Below are 21,279 nucleotides of genomic sequence, written 5' to 3'. Positions count from 1 at the left end.
ATGTTATGTGGCGTTTACTCACCTGAAAAATCCTGCAGACTTTGTCCACCGTCATGTCTTCCGCTCTTAGAGACACTCTTGTCCCTCCGTGAAATCACAGCTAGGACTGCATCACGTTGTAATGTCCTCAGCCAGAGAGATGGCGAGCGAGGTCGTCTGGAGCGAGGGGGCAGCTGGGCTACAGACGTAACATTGACGTCTGCGGCGTGGCGGGCTCAGCTTTTAAGCTCACAGACAGACAGAAGGGGGCAGCACACACAATACTCTGACCTTTCAAACGAAGAAGAACGTCTTCCGGGTTTCCGTCAAAGCAAGCTTGAGAAAAAGAATGATGGCCGTATTTTATTTCCCGACTTCTGTTTGATAAACGCATAATTAGAAATCAGATGAAGGCTCGTTTTTCGATTTTCAATTTCCAAACAAGAAACGGGAAACGGACCGTCTCCCGTATTTTGTTTCCCAACATCAAATCGGGAAACGGAAGTCGGCTCGTTTCCCGATTTTGGATTTCCCAAAATAAAACGAAAATCGAATGGCCGAGAGGTACACGGACTGAGTAGGGATATTGTTCCGTTATCAGATCAAGTGAACAATCTTGACGTAACACACACCGGTACCGGGAGAAACTACAGATTTCAGGCTGCAGCAGGACCCGGACTTGATGCCAGCGCCTTTTCCAGCCATGCACAGCTGAGACTCAAGAACCCCGCGACCTGGAGAACGCCGACATTTAGTGCGTTGATCTGCTAACTTACATGTCAGAGTTGAACTCCAGGCCAAAATGGACTTGTTCATCACCGAAGTCATTTACAGACCCTGTACGGTAGAGACCCGGTACCGGATCCAGCAGCCGTCTGCTCCACTTCAGCCAGTGTATAAAGAGACTAAAACGCTGTGAGGACGATTTCTTTCACCTGTGTCTCAAACAAGAAGCCTTAATCTCACTAACTGGATGCCACAGCTGCTCTCTGACCACCGAGTCTTTGTTTCAGAACAACTTTAAAATCCAGATGCAACGATTAGACACGCCCCCCTCCCCTCCCCCGCTCCTCCAGACACAAAACGCTACACAACATAGGATCCCTTTGCTCCACCGCAACATGTTGGATATCATGTGAAACTAGAAAATCTACACTTTAAGAGACGGCAGGCAGAATCTTCTCTGAGCCGACCTCCTCCCGTCAGCGGCAAAACATACCCAAAACCGATCTTCACATCTCACAGCAGCACCTCAGATCATGTTTCTCACACATTCTTCGCTAAATCTCAAAGCTGTTCAACCAAACACATGTTCTGTCCTCACCGTTCTGTGGTCATTTTCCATCTCCTCACTCTCCTCTGGCCAAAATTAGCCGCATGATCCTCTGGAGGAGTGACAGAGCGTCATGCGCCTGAATGTTTGTTTTCACTCCAACATGGTGGTGACTACCCAGAGTGCATTGCGAGACCGGGTGTGTGACGTCAGCTGCTGGAGGCTGGAGGCGCGGAGGGCGTGCCATCTGGTGGCCAAACTATGTCATTGCAACTCAATGTGTGCAGCAAAACGCACATTTTTCTTTTTCAAAAATTAATTGGGGGGCCGTACGGAAGGAGGGTGTGGGCCGAATTCGGCCCGCAGGCCGCCAGTTGCCCCTCCCTGATCTACAGCATAAAACAAGACCCAGGAGCAGTTCAAGAATTCCTTCTTTGGATACATATCTTGTCAGGTTCATTAAAGAATCCACAGTTTGGATCGTCTGAAGTCAGGCTCGGTGTTCATCAGAACGTTACTGATGCTGAGTGAGGGCGCGGCAGTGATCCTGGACATTTCTTGCATTTCATATTGAGGTCAAAGTTCTTGTTTCAATTCTCAGAAATTCCGTGAATACCTCGAAGGAAGTAACCTGATCTCCAAACTGCAAGCCAAACACGACATCCTGAAGAAAGCCTTAGCTGAGGGTGAGACGCCACACGATTCCAGGACAAACACTCTGCATATGCTGCTAATTACAGTTTCTCTCTCATGCTTGATGCTCATTTCTTTTCTGGCAGGATATAAAGCCGAGCTGCTGACCACCAGGTGAGACTTTTCCTCCGGCTGCACTGCACATTTTCTCTGGAGCTGAAGAAGACTGTTGATTCTGTTGTGAAATCTTGGTGCTGAACTCTGACACTGAGAAACTGAGCCTGTCCTCTCCCCCCATTGCTGCAGTCGTGGGCGGAAGAACTCCCACAGCAAGCACCAGGTATGGCTGCCCCCCTTCCTACCCTCAGACTCTGTCTGACTCCCAGTGGGAACAGAATTCAGTACTTCTATAGGTACCAACCACCGATTCACATAAAACCAAACGCTGCCGTGTTTTGGTACATTAAGGCATTGTTGGAGCCCAGCACCTCCGTCCGGCCGACTCCACCCGGTTCTTTGCTTCTATGCTTGGTATGAAAAATGCCAAAACGACTGACTTCAGATTATTACCCTTTATTTAAGACACGGGGGTCGAAACCGACCCGGTACCACCGGGGATGGAAACAGAAAGCGAGCAGGAGGAGGGTTAAGGACAGCCAGAGGTCATGTTCAGCTGGACCTGTACAGGAAAGATCCGCAGGACTTCACCCCGAAAGGATCCTGATTGTTCTTGAGACAGAGCTTTGTTCCAGGTTCTTCTGGGCGGGGCCTGCCCAGGTTCTCAACCCCCAGACTCAGAGACCGGTTCTCCTTCCCCAGACTCAGAGACCGGTTCTCCACCCCCAGACTCAGAGACCGGTTCTCCATTCCCAGACTCAGAGACTGGTTCTCCACCCCCAGACTCAGAGACCGGTTCTCCATTCCCAGACTCAGAGACCGGTTCTCCTTCCCCAGACTCAGAGACCGGTTCTCCTTCCCCAGACTCAGAGACCGGTTCTCCATTCCCAGACTCAGAGACCGGTTCTCCTTCCCCAGACTCAGAGACCGGTTCTCCACCCCCAGACTCAGAGACTGGTTCTCCACCCCCAGACTCAGAGACCGGTTCTCCATTCCCAGACTCAGAGACCGGTTCTCCACCCCCAGACTCAGAGACTGGTTCTCCATTCCCAGACTCAGAGACCGGTTCTCCTCCCTCAGACTCAGAGACCGGTTCTCCACCCCCAGACTCAGAGACCGGTTCTCCATTCCCAGACTCAGAGACTGGTTCTCCTTCCCCAGACTCAGAGACCGGTTCTCCATTCCCAGACTCAGAGACCGGTTCTCCACCCCCAGACTCAGAGACCGGTTCTCCATTCCCAGACTCAGAGACCGGTTCTCCACCCCCAGACTCAGAGACTGGTTCTCCACCCCCAGACTCAGAGACCGGTTCTCCATTCCCAGACTCAGAGACCGGTTCTCCACCCCCAGACTCAGAGACCGGTTCTCCTCCCCCCAGACTCAGAGACCGGTTCTCCTTCCCCAGACTCAGAGACCGGTTCTCCATTCCCAGACTCAGAGACCGGTTCTCCACCCCCAGACTCAGAGACCGGTTCTCCTCCCCCAGACTCAGAGACCGGTTCTCCATCCCCAGACTCAGAGACCGGTTCTCCATTCCCAGACTCAGAGACCGGTTCTCCATTCCCAGACTCAGAGACCGGTTCTCCTCCGTCAGACTCAGAGACCGGTTCTCCTCCGTCAGACTCAGAGACCGGTTCTCCATTCCCAGACTCAGAGACCGGTTCTCCTTCCCCAGACTCAGAGACCGGTTCTCCTCCCTCAGACTCAGAGAGAGACCGGTTCTCTGTCCCCGGAGAGGCTGGTTCTATGGACCTGGTAAAGTCACCTCATTGATGGGACGAAATCTGAGTTTATTAGAGAGCTTGAGACGTACCGACTCCACCTCCAAACACAGACTGAACCGAAGAACCCAGCCCCCCCAGAGGAACTGGACTCTGGAACCCAGCCCCTCCAGAGGAACTGGACTCTGGAACCCAGCCCCTCCAGAGGAGCTGGACTCTGGAACCCAGCCCCTCCAGAGGAGCTGGACAAGAACCCAGCCTCCTCCAGAGGAACTGGACTCTGGAACCCAGCCCCTCCAGAGGAGCTGGACTAGAACCCAGCCCCTCCAGAGGAACTGGACTCTGGAACCCAGCCCCTCCAGAGGAGCTGGACTAGAACCCAGCCCCTCCAGAGGACCTGGACTCTGGAACCCAGCCCCTCCAGAGGAACTGGACTCTGGAACCCAGCCCCTCCAGAGGAGCTGGACTCTGGAACCCAGCCCCTCCAGAGGAGCTGGACAAGAACCCAGCCTCCTCCAGAGGAACTGGACTCTGGAACCCAGCCCCTCCAGAGGAGCTGGACTAGAACCCAGCCCCTCCAGAGGAACTGGACTCTGGAACCCAGCCCCTCCAGAGGAGCTGGACTAGAACCCAGCCCCTCCAGAGGACCTGGACTCTGGAACCCAGCCCCTCCAGAGGAGCTGGACTCTGGAACCCAGCCCCTCCAGAGGAGCTGGACTCTGGAACCCAGCCCCTCCAGAGGAGCTGGACAAGAACCCAGCCCCCTCCAGAGGAACTGGACTCTGGAACCCAGCCCCTCCAGAGGAGCTGGACTCTGGAACCCAGCCCCTCCAGAGGAGCTGGACAAGAACCCAGCCCCCTCCAGAGGACCTGGACTCTGGAACCCAGCCCCTCCAGAGGACCTGGACTAGAACCCAGCCCCTCCAGAGGACCTGGACTCTGGAACCCAGCCCCTCCAGAGGAGCTGGACTCTGGAACCCAGCCCCTCCAGAGGAGCTGGACAAGAACCCAGCCTCCTCCAGAGGAACTGGACTCTGGAACCCAGCCCCTCCAGAGGAGCTGGACTAGAACCCAGCCCCTCCAGAGGAACTGGACCCTGGAACCCAGCCCCTCCAGAGGAGCTGGACTAGAACCCGGCCCCTCCAGAGGACCTGGACTCTGGAACCCAGCCCCTCCAGAGGAACTGGACTCTGGAACCCAGCCCCTCCAGAGGAGCTGGACTCTGGAACCCAGCCCCTCCAGAGGAGCTGGACAAGAACCCAGCCTCCTCCAGAGGAACTGGACTCTGGAACCCAGCCCCTCCAGAGGAGCTGGACTAGAACCCAGCCCCTCCCGAGGAACTGGACTCTGGAACCCAGCCCCTCCAGAGGAGCTGGACTAGAACCCAGCCCCTCCAGAGGACCTGGACTCTGGAACCCAGCCCCTCCAGAGGAGCTGGACTCTGGAACCCAGCCCCTCCAGAGGAGCTGGACTCTGGAACCCAGCCCCTCCAGAGGAGCTGGACAAGAACCCAGCCCCCTCCAGAGGAACTGGACTCTGGAACCCAGCCCCTCCAGAGGAGCTGGACTCTGGAACCCAGCCCCTCCAGAGGAGCTGGACAAGAACCCAGCCCCCTCCAGAGGACCTGGACTCTGGAACCCAGCCCCTCCAGAGGACCTGGACTAGAACCCAGCCCCTCCAGAGGACCTGGACTCTGGAACCCAGCCCCTCCAGAGGAGCTGGACTCTGGAACCCAGCCCCTCCAGAGGAACTGGACTCTGGAACCAAGCCCCTCCAGAGGAGCTGGACTCTGGAACCCAGCCCCTCCAGAGGAACTGGACTCTGGAACCAAGCCCCTCCAGAGGAACTGGACTCTGGAACCAAGCCCCTCCAGAGGATCTGGACTCTGGAACCCAGCCCCTCCAGAGGACCTGGACTAGAACCCAGCCCCCTCCAGAGGAACTGGACTCTGGAACCCAGCCCCTCCAGAGGACCTGGACTAGAACCCAGCCCCCTCCAGAGGAACTGGACTCTGGAACCCAGCCCCTCCAGAGGAGCTGGACTCTGGAACCCAGCCCCTCCAGAGGAGCTGGACAAGAACCCAGCCCCTCCAGAGGACCTGGACTAGAACCCAGCCCCTCCAGAGGAGCTGGACAAGAACCCAGCCCCTCCAGAGGACCTGGACTAGAACCCAGCCCCTCCAGAGGAGCTGGACTTCAGGGGACTGTTGGACTGTGAATGACAGTAGAGCAGGTGGGTGGAGCGTTGTTCCTGCAGGAAGTGACGTGTTCCTCTGTGTTCTGCTGGGTTCCAGGACTCTGCTAAAGCCATCCCTCTGCTGGTGGAGAGCTGCATCCGCTACATCAACCTTCACGGTAGGCCATCATGTGTTTTCCAGAATTTGACAGGAAGAAGAGTCAGTCCCAGAAAGGTTCTCCTACACTGTTTGTTCTCCAGGTCTTCAGCATCAGGGTATTTTCCGGGTGTCTGGGTCACAGGTGGAGGTCAACGACATCAAGAACTCCTTCGAGAGAGGTCAGAGGCCAACAGAGCATGAACCGGAGGAACCGAGGGAACGGCACATTGTTGACCTGCCAACGTGCTCCTCCTGTGTTCTAGGTAACGACCCGCTGATTGACGAGGAGAACAACCACGACATCAACTCGGTGGCGGGAGTCCTGAAGCTGTACTTCAGGGGTCTGGAGAACCCGCTGTTCCCCAAGGACCGCTTCAACGACCTGCTGTCCTGCGTCCGTGAGTCCCGCCTCTGCTGTTCGGCAGCCGTCAGGAGAACCGCTGAGCTAGAAAAGACTGGAGCGTTCTAGAGGAGGCAAACGTAGAGCCAAACGCTGCACTCCAGTCGCTTCAGCTTCAGCTTCAGCTTCAGCTCTGATTCCTGCCTCAGCTGGAGAGATTTTTCTGAAAAAACTGAACGTAGTTCAGACAGAACATGAACCGTGATGAAACCGTGTCGCGTGGCCTCGTTCTCCGTTCTCTGCTTCAGTCCTGGAAGGTTGAAATCTGGTCAGGATCCGCTGTGAGGGAATAAATTCCAGGATCTATTTCAAGAGAAAAGTAGACTCCTCATATATTTCAGTGCAAGTGAAGTTCTATCAAATGGTCCAGACGGTCAGGGGCCACATGAATGGAACCTGAAATTAATCCAGACTACAGTCTGTCTGACACCAGAGTCAAATGAGAACTCTGATCAGTTTATTAATGATTTACTTTGTAATCGGTTCAGACATCAATACTTTGCTAAACTATCAAATACTCAAATTAAAAAGCGCTTAAAAAGTTAATAGCAGTATCAAGTCTTCAGTTTCTTTCTCTCTTTGGTTCCACACAGCTCTGACCTTCATGTTGGGAACTTTGTTCTCAGCGCTGACATTACAGTCAGTATATCGAAGCAGCACACACGCACACACACACGCACACACACACACACACACACACACACACTGCTCCCTCGTTCTAAACTGTGCTAAGCTCCACCATGGTTCCTCCTGGAACAGTTCTGTAGGGTAGCTGAAGGTTCTCCTCCTTCATTCAGCGCTCAGACGCTGACAGTTCAGAGGATGAACGCTCCCCAGCCGCCGTGTTGTCTCCGTGCTGCAGTGGACCAATCAGGGGCTTCACAGCCTCAGCCTGAAAGCGCCACTGGCTGGGAAAAAGCACCTGAACCAACTGTCAATTTCTAGTTTCCATCAAATCTTGTTGTTAAACCGTTTACTGGTAAGCTTCCTCACCAGTGTGTGTGTGTGTGTGTGTGTGTGTGTGTGTGTGTGTGTGTGTGTGTGTGTTTATGTGTAAATGTGTGCATTTATGCATGTTATTGTAAATTGTGTAAGAGACGTATGTGTTTATGGACCCCCTCGAAAACGAGATGCTACATCTCAAGGGGCGTTCCATTAATAAGCTTTAAACTTTAACCCAGTAATGTGACATTATGGTCAGACATACCAGCTGTCAGATCACATGTCTGTTATTCTCTCAGGCTGATTTGTAAACATCAGATGGATCTGGGTCTGTGAGCACTGTGTTGTTCTGGCTGGACCTTCCACCGCTGACTGAGGCTAAACTTGTCTGTCATTTCTTTTAGTTTTTTCCTATCTGATTTAGTACTGCAGTTACAATCTACGTCACCAAAAATGATCATTTCCTTTTTGCCATCACATTCTTTAAGCCTGGAATGTAGGTGTTCATAGAACGAGCTGTTGGCTGAGGGTGGTCTATACAAGCCAATAACAGACATTTCTGGAGACAGTGTGATGTTTGCCCAGTGCATTCCAAATCTGTTTCATGAGGCGGCCATTCAACAAGACTACATTGCAATGTATTTCTTAGGTACATCAACATGCCTCCCCCCATTTTCCCTCCTAAAGCCGTGTTTCCACCGGACGCGTTCTACCCGACGGCATTCGCTCGACAAATGACTCTGTGTCGCGCTCGACGCTCGAGTTTTATCACTGGTACAAATATGCAAAACAGAACATCCTGCAGAAACATCACTGTCTCCTGCACTGCAGCAGTGGACAGGACTCTTCTTCTGTTTGTCCCACAGTCCTGTGTCCACCCGGCTGTCTCTCTCTCTGTCTCTCTCTCTCCATGCTGATCGATGGTGCGGTTTTTGTTCTTTTTGTTTTTATGACTGTTTTTACTGTTTAGCTCTTTCCGTTGTTTTTATGAATTTGAGAAGTGTTTTTACAAATAAAGATTGAGGTTGAGCTGCCTCCGCAGAAGCGGCACGCCGCTTGCCTTGGCGTCACGCCAACTATTCTGGTGGCCGGAGCCCTGCTATCTTAGGTCAGCTCGTCCGTGAAGACCTCCACGCTGAGAGGCTGTCTTGGCGCCAATTCGCTTGAAAAGTTCAATTCTTTCAACTTGAACGACGAGCAGTGAAGCAGCGGGCGGCGATCATCGAGCGGCAGGCGGCGGCAAATGGCAGTGCAAGTCGATGGGTGTGCGACTTTTTCGCTGGAAATGCTTGCCGCCGGCCGCTCGCCCCATCATCGCACGCCGTCTGCGACAGTCGCGTCATTACATTGACTTTGTGTGTAATCCCGCGTGGCGTCCGGTGGAAACACGGCTTAGCTTAAGATGCTCTAACCCGGCAGATTAATCGCTGCCTCTGAGGAGTTCCAGTTTAACCATGTTTCTGAAAGGCCAAGACAGTCCAGGCTGGAGTGAGATAACCAGTGTTCCAGTTGGACGCTACGGATGTTCAAATGTCCACCCAGTAGTCCCGTTGCTTTGGATCGTGGGTCCCAGATTATTTTTGGATGATTGAATGTTTTGAAGATTTTTGTCTTCTGATATTTCTTGATCGCTGGATTTCGTCCCCTTGGTTTGTGTTTCTTGGGGCACTGAGATGTCACCGTGGTTAATTCGTACTCACCACCACCGCCGCTGCCGGCTGATTGTGGACACAAGTGTCCCCCGCCGGCGCCGAACTCCTCCGCCGCCGCAGACGCAGGTTGAGCCGCCCGCTGCTCCAGCTCCTCCAGCGATGAAGGCCTGTCTGTGGACACAGCACATCGGTTGTAATCAGCTATACAGCTCAGGACAAAAACAACAAGAGTAAATTAAATTAAATACATTAAAATGGGGGTGGGGTACCAACAAAAACTAATGAATAAAATATAGTCCAACATCTTCATATGTAAGTACACAAAAAGAAAATAAAAGAAAATGAGGTAAAGACCATATATATGAGTATCTTTAGGTGTAATCCTTGGAGGACCTCGAACTCGCAACTTATTTGGAACAGGAAGGATCTTTCTCCAATCTGACTGAATCTGTCCTTTCAACAGAGGACATCCGAGACCTGGAGGTAAATATTCCAGGACAGGATTCCAGATTCTAAGATTCTTTCACAGAGCGTAGCGCTGAATGTTTCTCGATACGTACTGTTGCTGTAGCTGGAGGGCGATGGACCCGTTTTCAGAGGATGCATCTGCAAAGCAGCAGCTTGTCCAGCAATTCATACTGAATAGTCGGAAGTGCTCGTTCAACAAACCTGGACTTTTTCTTATTACTGTCTTAAAGATCCGGCCCAGTTCCTGAGCTATGCTATTCAAAAATTTAGAAATCTTCTCACAATCGCAAAAGTATTGAAAATGAGTCCCAAGTTCAGTTCCGCACTTTCCACAAATGAGAGAAAAGGTTTGAGACATGTTCTGGAGGGCAGCCTCTGTGGTACTTCCTACTGGATCTCCGCTCGTCTGCTGGAACTGGAGGTCGAGTCGTCTGCAGGATGTTCTTACTTATCGAGGGCAACCTCCCATTTTCTAGAGAATGTACTTATGTCAGAGTCATTTCTGTTCCTTCCTCAGCATGTTCTTTCCAGGAAGTGTCTCCATCTCCTGTCTGTCTCCATGTGTCCGTCGTCCTCTTCAGGGATGGACAGTCTGTATGAGCGAGCTCAGTGCATCAGGAAGATCCTGCTGGGCGTCCCCAGAGCTACGCTGGTGGTGATGCGCTACCTGTTCGCCTTCCTCAACCAGTGAGTAGCCTCCTCCCTTCTCCACCCAGAGCCCTCCACCCTCCACCCAGAGCCCTCCACCCTCCACCCAGAGCCCTCCACCCAGAGCCCTCCACCCAGAGCCCTCCACCCTCCACCCAGAGCCCTCCACCCAGAGCCCTCCACCCTCCACCCAGAGCCCTCCACCCAGAGCCCTCCACCCCCCACCCAGAGCCCTCCACCCAGAGCCCTCCACCCTCCACCCAGAGCCCTCCACCCAGAGCCCTCCACCCTCCACCCAGAGCCCTCCACCCAGAGCCCTCCACCCTCCACCCAGAGCCCTCCACCCAGAGCCCTCCACCCTCCACCCTCCCTCCACCCAGAGCCCTCCACCCTCCACCCTCCCTCCACCCCCCGCCCTCGGCCCTCCCTCCAGCCTCTGGTTCTGAGGCGGAGTGCTGCTGGAGGTCGTGCCCCTCTGGTGGAAGCAGTGTTCAGTAACTCAGCTCTGCCCCTGGAATCAGTGGAAGTCTAGAGAGTTCTGATGAACCCAGACCCAGACTGTTCATCTGTTTTAGCTGTGGACCAGTGACGGATGCAGCCGCTCAGGCCAGAGCAGACGTCAGGCTTTACCTGAAAACAAAGCACCAAGAGCGCTTTGCTCAGAATTTTACACTGCTTACAATTCTGAAACTGTTAACATCCAAAACATCTGGAAATGAGAGCTTGAGAAATGACTTAAGTGCATTTCATTAGCAGTAAATAATGTCACGGAGATTTGTTTTAACAATTCATCTGTCAAACTGAACATGTGCAGTAAGTAGTGAGGTCTTTATGCCTTCTCATCAACAACATTTTATATTTCACAGTACATGTAAACTGGGTTGGTCTGTTTTGGATATTTTTAGTAGATTTGGGACATGGTGTGGACTGGTTTGGTCTGGTTTAGGACATGTTTTGGACTGGTTTAAGACATGGTTTTGGACTGGTTTGGGACATGGTTTTGGAATAGTTGGGACATGGTTTTATACTTGTTTGTTTATTCATTTATTTATGTATTTATTTGATAGGGACAGTGCGCATTAATAAACGTCTGCATTGCCAGACAATAACAGGCGTAAATATGCCGGATTATAGCCACAAGGCTAATTTACATCCGTAGTCCCTCGGCAGATACAAGAAGAAAAGAACACAATTAGTACAAAGGAAAACATTTTAAAAATAGAATCAGTGATTACAAGACTGGTTTGCTTTAAGCCACACTTTGAGCTGAGCTCTGAACAGAGGAAAAGTGGAGCGTTCCCTGACAGTGAGGGGGAGACTGTTCCAGATCTTACTGGCCTTCACAGACAGAGCATTTTGTTCAAAAGCAGTTCTTCTGAATGGCAGCTCACAGTCGCCCCTAGAGGTGGAGCGTGTCCTTGCACCAGTCTTTATTTTAAAATAGTCCAACAGTGGAGGGGGTGCCGGTCCATGAAACACTTTATACACAAAACATGCTGATTTGAAATGCTTAAAATTCTCTAAACTCAGGAAGTTGTGCTTTTGTAAAACATCACAGATATGGTGGGATCTGGCATTTTTTCAAAAACGTGTAACGAATTTTTGTAAGGAGATTCTATAGATTTTGAAGTACCCACACTCTGACCAGCATGTGACAGAGTATTCGATGTGGGACAAAATCATTGAATGTAAGAAAATGTTTGCGGCCATAGTTTTGGAATAGTTTGAGACATGGTTTTGGACTGGTTTTAAAGTTGTTTTGGACTGGTTTGGGATGTGTTTTGGTCTGGTTTAAGACATGGGTTTGGGACATGTTTTGGTGTGCATTGAGGAATGGTTTTGGATTGTTTGGGACATGGTTTTGGATCGTTTGGGACATGGTTTTGGATCGTTTGGGACATGGTTTTGGACTGGTTTAAGACGTGGGTTTGGAACATGCTTTGGTCTGCATTGGGGAATGGTTTTGGATTGTCTGGGACATGGTTTTGGATTGTTTGGGACATGGTTTTGGATCGTTTGGGACATGGTTTTGGACTGGTTTTAAAGTTGTTTTGGACTGGTTTGGGACGTGTTTTGGTCTGGTTTAAGACATGGGTTTGGGACATGTTTTGGTGTGCATTGAGGAATGGTTTTGGATTGTTTGGGACATGGTTTTGGATCGTTTGGGACATGGTTTTGGACTGGTTTAGAACATGTTTTGGACTGGTTTAAGACGTGGGTTTGGAACATGCTTTGGTCTGCATTGGGGAATGGTTTTGGATAGTTTGGGACATGGTTTTGGATTGTTTGGGACATGGTTTTGAATATGGTTTGGATATTCTTAAGATTAGCTGAGGACATTTTGTCTCCTGTCTCCCAGTCTCTCCCAGTACAGCGATGAGAACATGATGGACGCTGGAAATCTAGCCATCGTGTTTGGACCGACACTCCTGCCGACCCCCGACACGCTGGACCAGGTGGCCTGTCAGGCACACGTCAACGAGGTGGTGAAAACAGTCATCCTGAACCACGACAACATCTTCCCCGACTCCAAGGAGCTGCCGGGCCCGGTCTATGAGAAGTGCATGACGGGAGACCAGTACTGGTGAGACCCTGTGTGAGGGGGTTCCTTCTGAGACGTGTCTACGTTGACTGTTCAGTAAAATGGTGTTTATTTCGCTGCTCATGAAATACCTGTCATTACAGAAATATTTGCATGTTGGAAAAAATGGAACAGAAGTATCCACAGAGGAAATTGAGGTTTTGATCTTTCTTGAACTCTTCCAGCTCCCTCCAAAGAAAACAAAGAAAGAACAATGTGTGACAACTCCAGATTGGGTTCTTGGTCTGGCTGGAGCTCTGTTTGGCGCTCCTTCCTCACGCCAGAGACAGCCAGGTGTCCAGTCAGACCAGCCCTCTCAGTTCCTGCATTTGCACCATTGACTTTCTGACCCTCTGACTGCCTCACTCTGATTTCAAGTCTGTCTCTCTATTGCTCTAACTTTCCACTAAAGACTCATCTCAACCAGTCAAAATGGCTTCCTTGCATTTGATAAGCCCCTCCTGTTGGGTGTGACTATCAAATATAATACATTCAAAATAGGCACATTTGTGGCCACTAATTTAACCAAAACAATCATATTAAACAGCAGTATATGAAATAAAATAAAATAAAAACCCGCCCCAGTTCAAAATACCCTTAAATTGACAGAAATACACATAATAGGTTCATTCATTCATTCAAGTGCATCTGGTGGGGGGGCTTTTTCCCTCCCAGTGCCCCTGTGAGGCTGTGGAGCAGCGCCTCTGTTTGGCCTCATGAATGTCTGAGTGCATGAGGAAGCAGCATGGCCTCTGAGTGTGTGTTCTCTGTTGAAAGTGGAGATGAAGGAGTGGACCTGTCCAATGAGAACACTCCTTTGCTTCAGGGAGAACCATGAGGAGGTTCTGTGAGGGGTGTAGAGAACCAGGAAGTAGGGAAGTGTTTGGCATGTGATGTTTAGCATGTGTGTGTGTGTGTGTGTACACGTGTGTGCTGTTCATAGTCAGTGACGGAGCCGGCTCCATCACGCCGTGTCCTGATGTGGACAAACCCCATGCTCACCTCCACGTCTTCTCCTTCTTTGTCTCCTCATCCTCCTTCATCTCCTTGTCCTGCTCATCCTCCACCTCCTGCTCTTCATCCTGCTCCCTTTCTTGCTCCTCCTTTTACAGCGAGAGTCCGTTCAGCGAGCCAGGAGCCTTGGAGGAGACTGAGCCTGATGGTGGCACTGAGACCCAGACCAGCGATGAGGGTACACATGACCTTTGACCTTCACACCACCACCCACATGTTCCCATCTTGACTCACTCTCCAGCTGTCACTCTCTCCCTCCTGGTGGAGAGGGGTTGTCATGGCAACTGCAGCCATGGAGACAAAATCGTCACCACCACCATCTTCCTCCTCTCTCTCTTCTATCTGAATTCATAGAATTGTCCTTTCTTGAAATGCTGGTCTCCGATTGGTTGAACCGAGGGCAGAACAAAAGCCTTCAGAGACAGCCGACTGACAGGTTGCCTCCCCCCCCCTCCCCCTCCCCCACCACCTCCTTCCCCAGACGGTGAAGCTGTGGAGGCAGTGGCAAGGTTTGACTACGTGGGCCGATCGGGTCGCGAGCTGTCCTTCCAGAAAGGGGCATCGCTGCAGCTCTTCCAGCGGGCCTCACATGACTGGTGGGAGGGCCGGCTGAACGGCAGCCGCGGCTTGGTGCCTCATCAGTACATCGTGGTGAAGGACAGGCGAGTGAACAGCCCCAGATGGTTTGTACACTTCACACCTCCAGTCTGGCTCCCCTCTTAGTGATCATCACCTGTTGCTTCTCCGATCATCTTAAAAACATCCTAATGAGTAATGTCTAAAAATGTTTTTTCTGTTGAACGTGATTGGGAATCATTCTTGACGGTCATATTTTAATTTATATTGAGTTCTTATCTAATTCCATAATTTTTACCTCCACCAGGAGGTTATGTAATCATGTCGGTTGTCACCTGTTTTATAAGTAATATTCCAGTGTTTTTTGATGGTTACTGTCCAATTTTCAGTTTTTATAGTAAATAACATGTGATGTTTACAGTAGAGAGCGGGGTGTTTACAGTAGAGAGCGAGTTTTTCTACAGTGGAGACCAGGGTGTTTACAGTGGAGAGCGGGGTGTTTACATTAAAGTGTTTACAGTGGAGAGTGGGGTGTTTACAGTAGAGTGTTCACAGTGGAGAGTGGGGTGTTTACATTAAAGTGTTTACAGTGGAGAGCGGGGTGTTTACAGTAGAGTGTTCACAGTGGAGAGTGGGGTGTTTACAGTAGAGTGTTCACAGTGGAGAGTGGGGTGTCTACATTAAAGTGTTTACAGTGGAGAGCGGGGTGTTTACAGTAGAGTGTTCACAGTGGAGAGTGGGGTGTTTACAGTAGAGTGTTCACAGTGGAGAGTGGGGTGTTTGCAGTGGAGAGCGGGGTGTTTACAGTAGAGTGTTCACAGTGGAGAGTGGGGTGTTTACAGTAGAGTGTTCACAGTGGAGAGTGGGGTGTTTGCAGTGGAGAGTGGGGTGTTTACAGTAGAGTGTTCACAGTGGAGAGCGGGGTGTTTACAGTAGAGTGTTCACACTGGAGAGTGGGGTGTTTGCAGTGGAGAGCGGGGTGTTTACAGTAGAGTGGGGTGTTTACAGTAGAGTGTTCACAGTGGAGAGTGGGGTGTTTGCAGTGGAGTGTTCACAGTGGAGAGTGGGGTGTTTACATTAAAGTGTTTACAGTGGAGAGCGGGGTGTTTACAGTAGAGTGTTCACAGTGGAGAGTGGGGTGTTTGCAGTGGAGAGCGGGGTGTTTACAGTAGAGTGTTCACAGTGGAGAGTGGGGTGTTTACAGTAGAGTGTTCACAGTGGAGAGTGGGGTGTTTGCAGTGGAGAGTGGGGTGTTTACAGTAGAGTGTTCACAGTGGAGAGCGGGGTGTTTACAGTAGAGTGTTCACACTGGAGAGTGGGGTGTTTGCAGTGGAGAGCGGGGTGTTTACAGTAGAGTGGGGTGTTTACAGTAGAGTGTTCACAGTGGAGAGTGGGGTGTTTACAGTAGAGTGTTCACAGTGGAGAGTGGGGTGTTTGCAGTGGAGAGCGGGGTGTTTACAGTAGAGTGTTCACAGTGGAGAGTGGGGTGTTTGCAGTGGAGAGTGGGGTGTTTACAGTAGAGTGTTCACAGTGGAGAGCGGGGTGTTTACAGTAGAGTGTTCACACTGGAGAGTGGGGTGTTTGCAGTGGAGAGCGGGGTGTTTACAGTAGAGTGGGGTGTTTACAGTAGAGTGTTCACAGTGGAGAGTGGGGTGTTTGCAGTGGAGAGCGGGGTGTTTACAGTAGAGTGTTCACAGTGGAGAGTGGGGTGTTTACAGTAGAGTGTTCACAGTGGAGAGCGGGGTGTTTACAGTAGAGTGTTCACAGTGGAGAGTGGGGTGTTTACAGTAGAGTGTTCACAGTGGAGTGCGGGGTGTTTACAGTAGAGTGTTCACAGTGGAGAGTGGGGTGTTTACAGTGGAGAGTGGGGTGTTTACAGTAGACAGCGGGGTGTTTACAGTAGAGTGTTTACAGTGGAGTGCGGGGTGTTTACAGTGGAGAGTGGGGTGTTTACAGTAGAGTGTCTACAGTGGAGAGTGGGGTGTTTACAGTAGAGTGTCTACAGTGGAGAGTGGGGTGTTTACAGTACAGTGTTTACAGTGGAGTGCGGGGTGTTTACAGTGGAGAGTGGGGTGTTTACAGTAGAGTGTTCACAGTGGAGAGTGGGGTGTTTACAGTAGAGTGTTCACAGTGGAGAGCGGGGTGTTTACAGTAGAGTGTTCACAGTGGAGAGTGGGGTGTTTACAGTAGTGTTCACAGTGGAGTGCGGGGTGTTTACAGTAGAGTGTTCACAGTGGAGAGCGGGGTGTTTACAGTAGAGTGTTCACAGTGGAGAGTGGGGTGTTTACAGTAGACAGCGGGGTGTTTACAGTAGAGTGTTTACAGTGGAGTGCGGGGTGTTTACAGTGGAGAGTGGGGTGTTTACAGTAGAGTGTCTACAGTGGAGAGTGGGGTGTTTACAGTAGAGTGTCTACAGTGGAGAGTGGGGTGTTTACAGTACAGTGTTTACATTGGAAAGTGGGGTGTTTACAGTAGAGTGTTTATAGTGGACAGTGGGGTGTTTACAGGAGGGTGTTTATAGTGGACAGTGGGGTGTTTACAGTGGAGAGTACAGTGTTTACAGTAGAGTGTTTACAGTGGAGAGCGGGGCGTTTGCAGTGGAGAGTGGGTGTTTACAGTAGAGTTTTTACAGTGGAATGCGGGGTGTTTACAGTACAGTGTTTACAGTGGAGAGCAGGGTGTTTACAGTAGAGTGTCTACAGTGGAGAGCAGGGTGTTTACAGTAGAGTGTTTATAGTGGAGAGCAGGGTGTTTACAGTAGAGTGTCTACAGTAGAGAGTGGGGTGTTTACAGTGGAGTGGCTACAGTGGGGAGGAGGGTGTTTGCAGTGGAGAGTGGGGTGTTTACAGTAGAGTGTCTACAGTGGAGAGTGGGGTGTTTACAGTGGAGTGGCTACAGTGGGGAGGAGGGTGTTTGCAGTGGAGAGTGGGGTGTTTACAGTAGAGTGTCTACAGTAGAGAGTGGGGTGTTTACAGTGGAGTGGCTACAGTGGGGAGGAGGGTGTTTGCAGTGGAGAGTGGGGTGTTTACAGTAGAGTGTTCACAGTGGAGAGTGGGGTGTTTACAGTACAGTGTTTACAGTGGGGAGGAGGGTGTTTGCAGTGGAGAGTGGGGTGTTTACAGTAGAGTGTTCATAGTGGAGAGTGGGGTGTTTACAGTACAGTGTTTACAGTGGAGAGTGGGGTGTTTACAGTAGAGTGTCTACAGTGGAGAGTGTGGTGTTTACAGTAGAGTGTTTACTTTGGAAAGTGGGGTGTTTACAGTAGAGTGTTTATAGTGGACAGTGGGGTGTTTACAGGAGGGTGTTTATAGTGGACAGTGGGGTGTTTACAGTGGAGAGTACAGTGTTTACAGTAGAGTGTTTACAGTGGACAGCGGGGTGTTTACAGTGGAGAGCGGGGCGTTTGCAGTGGAGAGTGGGTGTTTACAGTAGAGTTTTTACAGTGGAATGCGGGGTGTTTGCAGTACAGTGTTTACAGTGGAGAGCAGGGTGTTTACAGTAGAGTGTCTACAGTAGAGAGTGGGGTGTTTACAGTAGAGTGTTTATAGTGGAGAGCAGGGTGTTTACAGTAGAGTGTCTACAGTAGAGAGTGGGGTGTTTACAGTGGAGTGGCTACAGTGGGGAGGAGGGTGTTTACAGTGGAGAGCAGGGTGTTTACAGTAGAGTGTTTATACTGGAGAGTGGGGTGTTTACAGTACAGTGTTTACAGTGGGGAGGAGGGTGTTTATAGTGGAGAGCAGGGTGTTTACAGTAGAGTGTTTACAGTGGGGAGGAGGGTGTTTATAGTGGAGAGCAGGGTGTTTACAGTAGAGTGTTCACAGTGGAGAGGAGGGTGTTTACAGTACAGTGTTTACAGTGGGGAGGAGGGTGTTTGCAGTGGAGAGTGGGGTGTTACAGTAGAGTGTTCACAGTGGAGAGGGGGGTGTTTACAGTAGAGTGTTTATAGTGGAGAGTGGGGTGTGTACAGTACAGTGTTTACAGTGGAGAGGAGGGTGTTTACAGTAGAGTGTTCACAGTGGAGAGTGGAGTGTTTATAGTAGAGTGTTTACAATGGAGACCTGGGTGTTTAAATTGGAGAGTACGAGGTATTTCAACTACATTCAGACATTTCTTGTTCTTGCTGTTGAACCTTGGTGCATTTGACTGCATGGCATTAGGATGCAGGAGGGTCAGCAGCTCTGTGGACTTGTTGATTGCTAAATTTATTAATTGGAGGAACTTTCTAAGCACACATACTGTGGAGTTATTGTTGGACGACTGGCGCTCTGCGGTGTGCCGAGGGTTCTGATGCTCAGTCTGTTGTGTTCAGGGCTGACGCCACGTCTGACACACTGAGCCAGAAGACCGATAGCGACGGAGGGAGCAGCAGCACCGATGACAGGCGCTCCCGCAGCGAGCTGAGCTCCCCCACCGACATCCGCCCGCCGGAGACCTACAACAGGTCTGTGATGTAAGACTCCGTCTCGATCAGGGCACCAGCGACTTGTCCTCCACCTTTTATAGCTCAGTGTGAAAACCATTTATCGCCCTGTCATCTCACCGCCAAGAATACCTGAAGAAGACCTCCTCAGTTGTCACAGCTTCCCCAAGACACACACACACACACACACACACACACAACACTATCAAAAATAACAAAAGCATACAATGTGATGCTATCCAAAATGACAACAAAACTAAACAATCTGAAAACACTCTCTAAAATAAAAGCAAAACGATGACAACTAATATATCCAAAAACAAGTACTTTTTTTCAAAATAACAACTAAACTGTCCAAAATGACAAAAAAAAACTGTCAGTCGCTGAAGCTATCTGCTGAAAAAAGTGAGAAGTTCAAAGGTCACTCCATGACCTTTACCTATTGGTTGACCCCTAACACTGGTTTTTGGTCACAACAATAGATTAATACATCTAAATTTGATTGATGTATTTGTCAATTTACCAGCCTGGTTACCAGATGGCAATTTCTTATATTCATATAAAAACATACAAAAAATGAAGAAATAAACCACTTAAGAAGAATCATATTTCTTAGAGGTGTTTTGACTATACCAGCACTCCCACCCCAAGTCCAGGTCCAAGACCCATTAGCCCCGCCCAACCATTAGGGCTGTGACTGTGTAACTTCAATTAAAGGAGCTGGTGGTTTATTGCTCGTATGTATTTATTAAGGAACTTCCTATTACTGTTTGATTTTTATTTTAACTTATATGGAATGTGCTCCAACTATAGGAGGATCACACTCGTCAGCCTCCCTGGAAAGTGTATTCCAGGGTCCTGGAGAGGAGGGCTTGACTGACAGTCGAACCTCTGATTCAGGAGGAACAGTGCGCTTTTCGTCCAGGTCACGGATGTATGGATGGAATGTGCATTTATATATAATCTATGAATAACTCTTATCCATCCATCCATCCATCCATGCATTTTCAATTGCTTATCTGGGACCGGGTCTCGGGGGCAGCAGTCTAAGCAGGGATGCCCAGACTTCCTTGACTATTCTTCCAGCTTCTCCTTGGGAATCCCAATTCGATCTCAGGCCAGTCGAGAGACATAGTCTCTCGGGCGTGTCCTGGGTCTTCCCCAGGGCCTCCTCCTAGTGGGACATGTCCAGAACTCCTCCCCAGCGAGGCATCCAGGAGGCACAAACAGATGCCTGAGCCTCCTCAGCTGCTCCTCTCAGTGTGAAGGAGCAGCAGCTCTACTCCTAGCTCCTCCCTGGTGGCTTAGCTCCTCCTCCTGGTGACATAGCTCCTCCCTGGTGGCTTAGCTCCTCCTCCTGGTGACATAGCTCCTCCCCCTGGTGGCATAGCTCCTCCCCCTGGTGACACAGCTCCTCCCCCTGGTGATGTAGCTCCTCCCCATGCGGACGTAGCTCCTCCCCTGGTGACTGAGCTCCTCCCCCTGGTGAAGTAGCTCCTCCCCTGGCAACATAGCTCCTCCCCCTGGTGACGTAGCTCCTCCCCTGGTGATGTAGCTCCTCCCCTGCTGACTAAGCTCCTCCCCTGCTGACTGAGCTCCTCCCCCTGGTGACGTAGCTCCTCCCCCTGCTGACTGAGCTCCTCCCCTGGTGAAGTAGCTCCTCCCCCTGCTGACTGAGCTCCTCCCCTAGTGACATGGCTCCTCCCCCTATCTTTAAGGCAGCGCCCAGCCACCCTACAGAGGAAGCTCATTTCAGCTGCTTGTATCAAGGATCTCTCAGTCATGACCCAAAGCTCATGACCATAGGTGAGGGTGGGAACGAAATTTGACCGTCAAATCGAGAGCTTCACCTTTGGACCCAGCTCCTTCTCCACCACAGTGGACTGATACGACAACTGCATCACTGCAGACGCTGCACCGATCCGGGGTAGGTCCGAGTTCTATGAAGCCAACAGGAACACATTGCTGTTGTTTTAGCTACCAAACTTGACCCCCTCAGAGCAAATCTTGTCCACCCACGGTGCCTTGAGACCAAGGAGCTGACCAATCACCTCAGACTTCAACTTGGGTGATGGATGAGTCCACCTCTGAGACCTGAGATCTGGGTCCACCTCTGAGACACCACCCTCTATTTTCTCCAGGAAGATGTGGGGACGGGATTGAGGAGGTCCTGAAAGTCTTCCTTCCACCGTCCTATAATGTCCCCAGTGGAGGACAGCGGCTCCCGTCCTCCACTGTAAACAGTGTTGGTGGAGACCTGCTGTCCCTACTGAGGCACCGGACGGTTTTCTAGAATGTCTTTGAGGCTGACCGGTAGTCCTCCTCCATGTCCTCTTGGACTCCTTCAGACCCAGTTCTTCCTCCACAGCCACTCGGGCTGAGGTTCTCTGGTTCTGCCGGTTCCTGTCAGCTGCTTCTGGACTCTACAGGACTCCTTCAGTCCTTACTTCCTGTCTGCACCACTGGGTTCGGGGTTTCTGCCACAACAGCACTGACACCTGGAGACAACAGCTCCGAGCA

At 50.8% G+C, this 21,279-nt stretch overlaps 1 protein-coding gene across 1 annotated transcript in view; it reads left to right on the top strand.

Moving 5' to 3' along the window:
* LOC115403973 (SLIT-ROBO Rho GTPase-activating protein 1-like) overlaps nucleotides 1-21,279 on the top strand; it is a 92,165-nt gene that overhangs the window by 66,949 nt on the left and 3,937 nt on the right. The window contains exons 11-21 of the mRNA XM_030113063.1: nucleotides 1,854-1,938; nucleotides 2,032-2,059; nucleotides 2,192-2,225; nucleotides 6,017-6,077; nucleotides 6,160-6,237; nucleotides 6,322-6,456; nucleotides 10,102-10,207; nucleotides 12,528-12,752; nucleotides 13,862-13,941; nucleotides 14,245-14,446; nucleotides 18,649-18,780. Coding sequence (XP_029968923.1) covers nucleotides 1,854-1,938; nucleotides 2,032-2,059; nucleotides 2,192-2,225; nucleotides 6,017-6,077; nucleotides 6,160-6,237; nucleotides 6,322-6,456; nucleotides 10,102-10,207; nucleotides 12,528-12,752; nucleotides 13,862-13,941; nucleotides 14,245-14,446; nucleotides 18,649-18,780 — 1,166 coding nt within the window. The remainder of the gene's footprint in view (nucleotides 1-1,853; nucleotides 1,939-2,031; nucleotides 2,060-2,191; nucleotides 2,226-6,016; nucleotides 6,078-6,159; nucleotides 6,238-6,321; nucleotides 6,457-10,101; nucleotides 10,208-12,527; nucleotides 12,753-13,861; nucleotides 13,942-14,244; nucleotides 14,447-18,648; nucleotides 18,781-21,279) is intronic.

This window comes from Salarias fasciatus, chromosome 17 (genome assembly GCF_902148845.1).
Source record: "Salarias fasciatus chromosome 17, fSalaFa1.1, whole genome shotgun sequence".
Lineage (NCBI taxonomy): Eukaryota > Metazoa > Chordata > Actinopteri > Blenniiformes > Blenniidae > Salarias > Salarias fasciatus.
Note: the sequence above shows the minus strand (reverse complement) of the source record. Positions and strands in the feature narration are given on the sequence as shown.